Source organism: Giraffa tippelskirchi, chromosome 5 (assembly GCF_054371585.1).
Source record: "Giraffa tippelskirchi isolate mGirTip1 chromosome 5, T2T-mGirTip1v1.2.pri, whole genome shotgun sequence".
NCBI lineage: Eukaryota > Metazoa > Chordata > Mammalia > Artiodactyla > Giraffidae > Giraffa > Giraffa tippelskirchi.
The window spans coordinates 131459184-131471291 of record NC_137279.1 but is presented as its reverse complement, the minus strand read 5'-3'; the positions used below and the strand labels follow the sequence as shown (position 1 = coordinate 131471291).

The 12108-nt window shown below is 39.5% G+C and overlaps 1 protein-coding gene across 7 annotated transcripts in view; it reads left to right on the top strand.

Moving 5' to 3' along the window:
- LRRC8B (leucine rich repeat containing 8 VRAC subunit B) overlaps positions 1 to 12108 on the top strand; it is a 64933-nt gene that overhangs the window by 46654 nt on the left and 6171 nt on the right. For all 7 annotated transcript variants that reach the window (XM_081495468.1, XM_081495469.1, XM_081495473.1 and 4 more), the window contains 2 exons: positions 4498 to 4600; positions 7099 to 9266. In XM_081495468.1, the coding sequence (XP_081351594.1) occupies positions 7125 to 9266 (2142 nt within the window). In that variant the 5' untranslated portion in view covers positions 4498 to 4600; positions 7099 to 7124. The remainder of the gene's footprint in view (positions 1 to 4497; positions 4601 to 7098; positions 9267 to 12108) is intronic.

Sequence of the window (12108 nt, the reverse complement as noted above, 5' to 3'; positions counted from 1 at the left end):
ACTCCTTTGGCCAGTAGTGTATGCTGGGCATGACACCGTGATTTGAGAGCTGTGCCATAAAAGAACTGCAGTTTTCACCTCTCTGGAATGCACTATCATAGAACCCAGGCACTGCTGTGTGAGGATACTCGAACAACCACAAGAAGTCTCACATGAAGTTTCAGTCAGCACCAAGTACCAGCCTGATGAATAAGGACATTTTGGACCTTCCAGCCGTCTTTGTGCCAGCCAACTCCAAGAAGTGAAAGAACCACCCACAGAATCACAAGAAATAAACTTATTTTTAAGCCACTAAGGTTTGGAATGTACAGACTAACTAGCCAAAATCCTTCCCATCTATATGCTTCCAAGATCTTGCTTCTCCAAGGAGAGGCTTAATCCCTTAGATACATCCTGCCTAACATATGAACATAATACGCTTCTGCCTTATGCATTTTTGTACATTCAGTTATTTATTGTACAAATACTTACTGTACACCATGTGCTAGAAACTGTGGAAGATCCTATAGTGCCATAGGATCAGAATCAGAATTCTTTTGACCCTGCTTCTCCATTGTCCTCTCTTAGGATATTTGATGTTGCTAAGTGGTGTTGAATTTTCATTTACAGTGACTATTTTATTCATTGCTTTTCTTTCCAAATATATTGCAGAGGTTTTCGGTGTTATTTCTGGCCCACATGACTGAAATAACCTTTCAGCTGCCCCCCTGTTTCTAACCCCATCCACCTTAAATCCATCCTGCAAATCTCTGTAGCTCAGTGACTCATTGTTCCCCCCTCTCACCTGAAGATTCCTGTGGTTGATGGTAGCTGTTACTTTGTAGTCTTTGGGGAAGGGGAGCACTCTAGACATCTGAAACTTCCAGAAAGACTTAAAAGACAGGCAATTTCCCCAGTTATTTTGTTGCCAGTCTATCTTGTGAGCTCTCTCCTCTGACCTCACTTCCAACAACTTTAAGAGTAGCATCTGGGCTTAAGTTTCTTATAAAAGTGCTCCAGGTAGTTCTAATGTGAAACCAAAGTTGAGAACCACTGTCTTAGATTTTTGATTCTCAAAAAGTAATCTTGCACCAGTAGCATCAACATTACTTAGGAATTTGTTAGTAACACACATTCTTGGGGCCTACTGCAGACCTAATGAATCAGAAACTCCAAGAGTGGGGTTTATCACGTGATTTCACAAGCTCTCCAGTGATTTATGAGCATTAGTGTTAGAGAAACACTTTACTAGATGAATCCTATGGTTTCCTTCTAGATCGCAAAACTAGTGTCTGGCTAGTAAAAGTGCTTGAGGAATGCTAAATAATTGTCATCAAACCTCTGAAGAGTGGTTCAGAGGATTATTTAGTATAAAGCAAAGGAGCAAATGAGTCCTGGACACTAATGCATTGTTTCCCAGAGTGAATTTAAATTTCAGCTAAAGATATGTTAGACCCAAGAAACATCTTGATGAGAAGAGTAGGACTAAATATTTTGAAAGACTATAAAGTGATTTTTTAAGTCAGTTATCGGTGAGAGTAGTGTACAGAAACCCCATTTTGATTTGTTTGGCTATGTCCCTGCCCGGAGCCAGAGACAGAGATCTTTGAAGTAGCGTCCAGTTCTCAGCATAGAATGACTCTAAATACCATCTGATCATCATTTGTTTATTTTTTCACTGGTTATTTTGGAAATGCTTTCAAAGTAAAATTAGGACTAGTGGGAAGTAAAGACCATCTAACTTGAATGTTGTTGTTCCAATCTTAGAGACTTCGGGGTGAGACCGTCAAATGAATTCATGTGCTTTGAAAAGCTTTTATGATTTTTTAATAAGGTTTAAAAGCTAAAGGAATGGGATTAAGACCATAAAATCCTTTACTTTTAACATTGTTTCTTTGAACTGATTTAGTGCATTTGTGTATTAGAAATAGAGATCTGATTTGGATTGAATTGTCATTGTTTGCAAAAATATGGTCTGGAAAAAATTTCCTGGACACACAAACAGTATTCAACTTTGTAACGACAAAGGACAGCTATGTTCTAACTCTCCACCAGTTAAGCACTTCAATTAGAAAAATTAACATCATTTAATATATAGGAATGCTTGAGACTTCATACAGCATTAAATGCAGATGCTATATATTTATATAAAGTCTTAAATAGTTCAGTGGAACATGTTTAGTAGAAAAAGTTTAGCTGAGAAAGCAGATTATATAGTATGTAACTGGAGACATTGCAGAAAGCTATACATTTATATCCTGGTCTTTCCAAAGATTAAAAATGGAACCCACTTATAGTGCAGATGTTGGAGTAAGTTGATGTCTTAGTCCCTTCAGGCTGCTATACAGCAAACTACTGCAACAAACATTTATTTCTCAAAGTTTCTGGAGGCTGGAAAGTCTAAGATCAGCAGACTCAGTGTCTGATGAGAGCTCACTTCCTAGTCCATAGATGGCCACGTTCTTTCTATTTCCTCACAAAGTGGAGGGGGCAAGAGAACTCTCTGGGGTCCCCTTTATAAGGGCACCAATCCCATTCACTAAAGCACCATCCTCGTGACCTACCTCCCAAAGTCCCACCTCCTAATCCTGTCATGTTGGGGCATTAGGATTTCAAAATACATATTTTTCAGGGACACAAATATTCAGTCCATTGTAGTTAGGGGAAAGAGTTAAATATTAAACTTTTTGTTAGCTTTTGAAAGAACTGAGATTGGTATAGTTAACTGGATCGAGTGGCCTAGACCATGTGGTCTGGTGTGGACGAACCTTGAGATTTTAGCCTGAGGACCTAGGTTCTAGTTGTAGCTCTTTCTTGCTGTTCTTGTCACCTTGGGCAAGATAACACCTTTGCGCCTGCCTTATTTTCCATGTTTATAAAATGTAACGAATCATACTTATTATAATGATTTGTTGTAGGTATAAAACTAATGTAAGTGAAAGTGCTTTGATAGTAAGAAAACCGATATTAGATTATCAATAATAGATATTTATTGGTTCTCTTACTGATGAGGAACTTATCCAAGAAAGTCTAAATTAAGTGATTAGAGGAAAAGTTTATAATTCTTAAAAAAGAGGAACAGGAAAAATGATTTACAAATAATTTAGAATAAATGTCACAAATTTGTAGTGAATTATGGTCCTCCAACGGGTTAGTTATAGTAATCGCTCATGCTGATTATTTTAAAACCATTACTGTAGTTGGAAGTTTGTGATTCTGTTTTTTTCTTCTTATATCTGAAGTAGAAAATATATTTGCAGTCTTTAGGGAAACTGTGTTGTATAGTGAGTATTGTGAGCAGCATTTTAGAATTATGCAATAAATTCTCTCCTGGTACATTACAGCTGCAATGCAGTGGAACAACATGTAAAATGTTTCACACATCAAATGTCTTTATCGTGATTACTGCACATAAATGCAGTTGTCTATTATATGTTGTCAGTCTTTTAAAAATGAATTGTGAATAAGAAACTCATACTCCAGTGGTGCTAAGTATGAGTTCATACACAGTTGGGTTGTCACACACTAACTGTGCTTCCTGGCCTGAAAAATAATTTGATCCTGGGTAGTAGTTATAAAGAAGCTTTTATACATGGATTGGTAAATCCAAAGTAAATTTCAGACATGCTAACTTTTTGATCTTTGAAAATGACAAGGTTACAAGAGTATTGCTAAAAGTACATTAAGTATAATTTGGAGTCAGTACTCTGAGCTGGATTTCGAGTACTTAATAAACCAAAAAAAGGATTGTATGTTCCAGGCAAATATGTAAGCCTTCTCAGCAACTTTTCAGAGGATACTTAGGCACTAAAAAATACAATTTTCACACCCAACTAAAAAAATTTTGTATGTTTTAAAATGTTCTCACATTTCAAACTAATCAGTGTATGTGTAATTTAAATTATTGAAAATGATTGAAATAGATGCTCAGAATGGCTTTTATTAACTTACTATGTACAAAACAAAAACCTATAATGTAAAGGGTAGCTACATTTAATAATATAATTTCAGAGAATTTCAGTCTTATTTCTGAGCTTGTGTAAGTTATTAACTTGTAACTACATTTAATGAATTAGTAGGCTGAATTTTAAGAGCACTCTCATTTGGATAGATGTGTGATAAAGTGCAAAAATTATATGATTTGACAGGCCATCTGATGAATGCAAATAACACCAACTGAATGAGCAAAATTAGAGTATGTAGACTGCCTGGAAAAGGCTAAGTGTTCACCCAAGTGTTGTAGCTATGGCACTTTAAAATATGTTATTAATAACATGTAAATTTCTGTAGAAACATCTCTGTAAATTAAGGAAGGTCAGAGGTCGTATGTGATCTGGTCTGCGGGTGGGGTCTTATATAAATAGCTTTGCCAGAATGTCCTCCAATGTGAAAAGTAAACTGAGCTATGAAAATCCACTTGCCATGTCTTATGATTGAGAGGGCGTCTAAAGACAGTATCTCCAATTTTGTTTGTTTGAATGATCACAGCTATTTCAAGATATTTATACTTTCTCTTAGAATGAAGACAATCACAGAGATGGTGTGTCTAAGAAATTTCAAAAGGTGTAGGCCTCCTGATTGAAGTACAGTCAACTTACTGGATTCATTTTTTTTCATTATAGTAAGTATAAACATTTAAAGTATATTGTTTTGGCCAATGTTGACTTGTATTCTTTGTTGAATAAATATTTGCTCTCTGTCAAATACCCTTATTGTTAAAGCTGTTTGTGTTTATATTATTCTATAGTTTCAATTGTGTATCTTTAAGGAATTGAACTCTGAGGATCTTTGAGAGAACAAATAAAGCTATAGACTTTGAGCTGGCAGAGTCCTTAGAGATGATCTCTTTCACTTTCTTTATCCATTACAAGAAATTCCTTCACAACATCCTTGATGGATGGTCATCTTATTTAGCTCAGTCCTGGTAGGGAGAAGGGCCTAAACTATTTCACAGAACTATTTCTGTGGATGTCCCAGTACAAATTAAATCAAAATACCACTTTCTAAAATGTGCACCCTCTTAGTTCTGCCTCTGGAAGAAATCTACTTATTCTTTAATCCAAGAGGTAGTCCTTCAAAAAGGTAAAGATGAATTCTTAGATTCCCCTAGTCATCTTTTATCTCAGCTGAATATCATCAGTTTCCTGTGTTCCTCCAAGGGAAATGGTTCATAGACAAGTAGCTCCTGATTATTCAGTGTCCAATTAGTCTTTAACCTGTGACTCAATGTTGGGTTTCAGATGTGATCTCACCAGGCAGGCACAGAAGGACTGTTGCCCCTTTATCTGGGTTCATGAATTAATATGGCCACAAATTACAGTCATATTATAGCTATATGGAGCACAAATATAGCTATATGTTGCATAACAGCTGTGACACAGTTAGCTTAAAGCATGCATTCATGTCAGCTAAAATCCTTAGGTATTTTTCCCATGTTCACCCAGCAGTGTCTTCTGCCATCCTTCCCTCCCATCATATTTATGGTATTTTGGGGTCCAAGTCCAGACTTTCTATCTGTTGCCTATAATCCTCTTGTTTTGGTTTTTTGTCATGTCTTGACACAGTTATAATTAACTGCAGTGGATTGAGGCAGAAAGGGAGGAGTTGAGAGTTAGAAAGAGATCCACTAAACCAGAGTAAAAGAGGGAAGCCCTGAAGAGTTATTTAATCAAGTCATGGGTCCTAAGAGGAAGTTGCCTAGAAAGGATCCAGGTGGAAACTCGTGCTGCAGGCCAGTAGTTAAAACCAGAGATCCTGGGATGCCCTACCAAGGGGGAGAGCATGAAGGTATAGGGTTCAGAATCAGATGGCCCGTTATATGGTAAGGCTGACCAGCAAAAGCAAAGACACTTATTCATAGGTACCATAGCCTCTGTAATGGGATTTTAGGGTTCAAGGCAGGATACCAGTCCCTCAGAGGAGGACTAATGAGAGCAAAAAAGTTTGTCTTGGTGATGCTAACAGGACTAGGGTATCTAGAGAGAGAAACTCAGACCCAGGGAAGACAGGAAGACTTTAGACTCAAAAAAGTGCAAGAGAAGTCCTTGGATGAAGGTTGTAGCTGGACCACTAACAAGGATGACCATACTACTGTGATTCTTTTTAACCAGAATTGTTATTAGATCCACATATTTCCTTTTTATCTGTCTTTACTCTGTGCCATCATATAGGTGATCTGGATTTTACCAGTTAACAGTTTTTAAACAATTGGTTTATGTAAGGCTGAACACCATGTAAGTCATTTCTGTAAGGAGCGTTGTCTGAATACTTTTCAATATGAAAATGAAAAATCCACCTTGTTGTTTCTGAAGGCAAAAATAATAATAGCATATGCCCTTAATCATTTGTACTATTAGTACTTTGCCATCAAAACACTAAATACAAGAGAGTCCCCATAGTAGGGTGTTGTAACTGGGGCTTTCTTCCCCATCCATTTTTTTAAGCCATTACCGTTATGTATCACCTTTTAAGTATTCTAAGTTGGATGTGAATTTAAGTTACAAAGTTAGAGCTTGGGGGAAAAGGAGATAATATATTAAATCATAATTTTCCTGAACATAGATAGGATTGGTAGATCCTGCTAATCCTAAGGGATAATTTTATAAAGTGTAGTGCTCGCTCAAAGGAAGTTCCTGTAGTGGTTGAAACACAGCTCCTAGGCTGTAACCGATGCTCCAGCCTTGGAAGTGGGATGTGAAATAGAGCTTATTCAGACCTTTAGAAGGTACAACATGTGGTTGTTAGAAATTAGTAGCATAGGAACAGATTTTCCTAATGTTGATTGAAGAAAATTCAGCTTCTGCTTTTTAATAGATTAGCATGAAGTGGAGATGCAGGAGGAAGCTAGATAGCTGCTTCACATCCTACCCCAAATACCTTTGCAGAGATCCAGTCTGGCGGTCACCAAATAGTCTCTCATCTAAGGGACTTTATAGTTCTCAGTTGGCATAGCCTAAGGTTTCGAATGAAGCCAGGAGACTTTGATACTTTTTGATCATCACCCCTGCCTGCCAGGTTTTGCCCCTGAGCTAAATCCTACTTGGATATGTACAAACATTAGAGTTTACCCTCACTTGGGGTACTTGCTTCAGTGGTTTTTCTTTTCTTTTCCTCTTCCAGTTTCTGTCCTCCTACAAGGGAAAGCCATGATTACACTAACAGAGCTAAAATGTCTAGCAGACGCCCAGTCATGTTATCACATCCTGAAGCCGTGGTGGGACGTCTTTTGGTATTACATCACCCTGATCATGCTGCTGGTGGCCGTGCTGGCTGGAGCCCTCCAGCTGACACAGAGCAGGGTTCTGTGCTGTCTCCCCTGTAAGGTGGAATTCGACAATCACTGCGCCGTGCCTTGGGACATCCTGAAAGCCAGCGTGAACGCATCCTCCGATGCCGGGATGCCACTTCCTCTGCCCCTCAGAATCCAGAACGACCTCCACCGACAGCAGTACTCCTACATTGACGCCGTCTGTTACGAGAAGCAGCTCCACTGGTTCGCCAAGTTCTTCCCCTACTTGGTGCTCTTGCACACCCTCATCTTTGCAGCCTGCAGCAACTTCTGGCTTCACTACCCCAGCACCAGTTCCAGGCTCGAGCATTTTGTGGCCATCCTGCACAAGTGTTTCGATTCTCCATGGACCACCCGCGCCCTGTCAGAGACGGTGGCCGAGCAGTCAGTGAGGCCCCTGACCCTCTCCAAATCCAAGGTTCTCCTCTCGTCCTCAGGGTGCTCAGCTGCCGACGTGGATTGCAACAAGCAGTCATTGCCCTACCCACAGCCTGGCTTAGAGTCAGCTGGCATAGAAGGCCCGACCTCTAGCGTCCTGGACAAGAAGGAGGGCGAACAGGCCAAAGCTATCTTTGAAAAAGTGAAAAGGTTCCGCCTGCATGTGGAGCAGAAGGACATCATCTATAGAGTGTACCTGAAGCAGATCATAGTCAAAGTCATTTTGTTTGTCCTCATCATAACTTACGTTCCATATTTTTTAACCTACATCACTCTGGAAATTGACTGTTCAGTGGATGTGCAGGCTTTTACTGGATACAAGCGCTACCAGTGTGTGTACTCCTTGGCAGAAATATTCAAGGTCCTGGCTTCGTTTTACGTCATCTTGGTTATACTTTATGGTCTCACCTCGTCTTACAGCTTGTGGTGGATGCTGCGGAGCTCTCTGAAGCAATATTCCTTTGAGGCACTGAGAGAAAAAAGCAACTACAGCGACATTCCAGATGTCAAGAACGACTTCGCTTTCATCCTCCACCTGGCTGATCAGTACGACCCGCTTTACTCCAAACGCTTCTCCATATTCCTGTCGGAGGTCAGTGAGAACAAACTGAAACAGATCAACCTCAACAATGAATGGACGGTCGAGAAACTAAAAAGCAAGCTTGTGAAAAATGCCCAGGACAAGGTAGAACTGCACCTTTTCATGCTAAACGGTCTTCCTGACAATGTCTTTGAGCTGACAGAAATCGAAGTGCTAAGCCTGGAGCTGATCCCTGAGGTCAAGCTCCCCTCTGCGATCTCGCAGCTGGTCAGCCTCAAGGAGCTCCACGTGTACCACTCGTCCCTGTTGGTCGACCACCCCGCCCTGGCCTTTCTCGAGGAGAATTTAAAAATCCTCCGCCTGAAATTTACTGAAATGGGGAAAATCCCACGCTGGGTGTTTCACCTGAAGAATCTCAAGGAGCTTTACCTGTCGGGCTGCGTGCTGCCTGAGCAGGTGAGCACCATGCAGCTGGAGGGCTTTCAGGACCTGAAAAACCTGAGGACCCTCTACTTGAAGAGCAGCCTGTCCCGGATCCCGCAAGTCATCACGGACCTCCTGCCTTCGCTGCAGAAGTTATCCCTTGATAACGAGGGGAGCAAGCTGGTTGTATTGAACAACCTGAAAAAGATGGTCAATCTGAAAAGCCTGGAGCTGATCAGCTGCGACCTGGAACGTATTCCACACTCCATTTTCAGTCTGAACAATTTGCATGAGTTAGACCTCAGAGAAAATAACCTTAAAACTGTGGAAGAGATCATTAGCTTTCAGCACCTCCAGAATCTTTCCTGCTTAAAGTTGTGGCACAATAACATTGCTTATATTCCAGCCCAGATCGGGGCGTTGTCTAATCTGGAGCAGCTCTCTTTGGACCATAACAACATTGAGAACCTGCCCCTGCAGCTTTTCCTATGCACCAAACTACATTATTTGGATCTAAGCTATAACCACCTGACCTTCATTCCAGAAGAAATCCAGTATCTGAGTAATTTGCAGTACTTTGCTGTGACCAATAACAACGTAAGTAAACCCATTCTTCCCCTTTTTTGGCCAGTCATTTGAGCATCTGCTGTTGCAGTGTGTGATGTCACTAAAGATAATGGACTTTAAGTCATGCTAAGCATCTTGAGGTTGGCCTGACTGCCACTTACTAGACATGTGACCGTGGATGAATTATCAAAACACTGAGAGTCAGTTTTTAATGTAATTTACAAGTTGTTGTGGAGATTTTACGAAAAAAAAAATATATAAGCATTTGACACAGTTTCTGGCACGTAGTAGGTACTCAAATATTCTCTTTATCCTCTTTCCCTGTTTTTTAACATAAACATCACAAAAGTTATGGCAGAGCTTACTTTCGTTTCAGAAAAGGCTTAAGTACAATATTAAGAAAGTTTCATAAAATTTTTCAGTTTTCCAAGTCTGACATAGGAGAACTTCTTGTAAAAAATTCTGGGATTGTGAATTATTCATAAGTTCTTTCTGTGATGCGGTAAGAAAGACTTGAAATCTCCATGCACGACTAGAAAGACAATTCAAAATGAAAGGCCTGGTTCTATAATGCAGCACTAGGGCTTCTTAGAAGCTTTTTCCAGCATCCATGCTTTAAAAATGAACCATAATTTGCAACAGTAAAGCCAAATTAAGGAGAACTTAACTTAGCTGAAACAAGAAAAAACAGAATAAATGAGTAGTTTCCTAGGTTAAAATGTGAAGAAGAAGGACAAAGACAAAAATCATGTTGGCTGAAAGGGCAAGAGAGTGATGGTAATATCCATATGGGAAGAAGAAAAAAACCGTTAGAAATCAGGTCTGCCAAAAGATGAAAGGGACTCCCTCTAGTTAAAATGGGAACTACTTTCTTCTACCCCACCCAGAAATGTATTATCTCCTACAAAAATAAAAATAAAGTTATTTTTAATTGAAAGATAATTGCTTTACAATATTAATTTGATTTCTGCCATACATCAACATGAATTAGCCATAGATGTACTCCTAGACTTTTTATAGTTTATATTGTATGCATTGAGTTGGCCAATAAACATATTTATTGACCAGAGAGTGTTTTTAGAAACCATAGATTGTTGAAAAAATAACCAGAGTTAGGGAAAGAATAGAATTTATGCTGACTTTTAGAACTCTGTGGCTTCACTATACGTAGAAGGATAGAACCCATTATAAGATTATGAGGTTTTAAAACTCCTTTAAAAGTTAGCAGTGTACCTTAGAATTACCTAGAGGGCTTGTTGAAACAGATTTCTTGGCCCCACTCCCAGGGTTTTCATTCAGTAAGTAGGTCTGGTGTAGGATCCAGGAGTTTATAGTGCTAAATATCTCAGGTGAAGCTGGTGCTGCTGGTCTAATGACCATGCTTTGAAAACTACAGGTCTAGAGATTTAGTATTAGTGTTGCTTAATTATGCAGTTGATTAATATTAGCATTTTGGTCACAGTTTTTCCATTGTTAAACCTGTACTAAAAAATATAAATAATTGGTTTCACCAAGTTGTTGTCCAATTAAATCACTCCATGGAGTTTTGAAAGTCACAGCTGATTAAACTGTCATCTAACCATAATTATCTAAATGTATAAGCAAGTTAATGATTTTCTCTAGTTTAATGAAACTGTGAGACTGTTGGTACTGTTGACACTAAGTTTATTGACTTCTTTTGTGGCTGAAAGGGAGACTAGGTGTTAGTATCAGATGTATTTTGTCTTGAATAAGGAAAGGGTACTTGGTAACGTATGAAAGTTCTTATGCTTAAGATAATTTATGGCCTAAGAACAATGCTGTCTTGGGCTATGTTGTCTCAGAAGTCATAACGAGCAGTTGTGAGCATCCTCAGAACCGTTGTAATGACTGCAAATCTTGGACTGGGTGAGAAACACTCTTCTCAGAACTCTGAAGAGACTTACCTCCTAAGGATGTGGTGAAATTGGAAGACAGTAGCCAGAGAGATGAAAGGTTCCTCTCTGGTGGGACAGGGTAGCCTAGTGATAGGAAACACTGGGAAGGGAAGAGAAAGAGAATAGTCCACACTATTGGTCTTCTGTTCAGAAGCCCTACTTAGGAAGGAAAGCCTATTGGGAGTTGCTGTTAGTGTTAGAGCTCAGACAAGCAAGAGAAGAGTTCTCATCTTTCCCAAGAAGGCTGTCCAGAGACTGAATGAACATCTGAGAAGGGAGAAGTGGTTTTCTTAATAAAATTGTCCAGGTATCAATTGTTAGCCGCTTGGTGGGAATATTGGTAAAGGGAACTGAGGATTCATGTTTTATGTAGGAATTTAACTAACTTGAAGGTTTCTTCATGAAACCTTAAGGTTCTCATGACTCTATAAGGTAAACCAAAATATTTATAAAACTTAGAAAATAAAGTATCAAACCTGCCGCATAAATATTTAGATATGCTTATACTCAGAAATGTAAGTTGATTCTTCTCTCTGGAGTGGAGGTTGGTAAAGATTCCAGAAAGAACACTTTTTTAAAGACTTGGGCAGTGTGTCAGGTTCATAAGATGTAGGCAACAAATGCTAACTCTGGGGTTAAGCAGAAAAGACATTTATTGTAAAGATGTCATGTATCTCATTACTGTCACGCTTGGGAAACAAAGAAAAGTTAGATAGCAAGAGAAAAGCAGCCAAAATCATAGTACAAAAGTAAAATGAAGAGGCTACCCCAACACTGACCATACCAGCACTGAGCACCAGTATGAAAGTCGCTCAGTCGTGTCTGACTCTGCGCGACCCCATGGACTGTAGCCCGACAGTGTCCTTTGTCCATGGGATTCTCCAGGCAAGAATCCTGGAGTGGATTGCCATTCCCTTCTCCAGGGGATCTTCCCGACCCTGGGATTGAACCTGGGT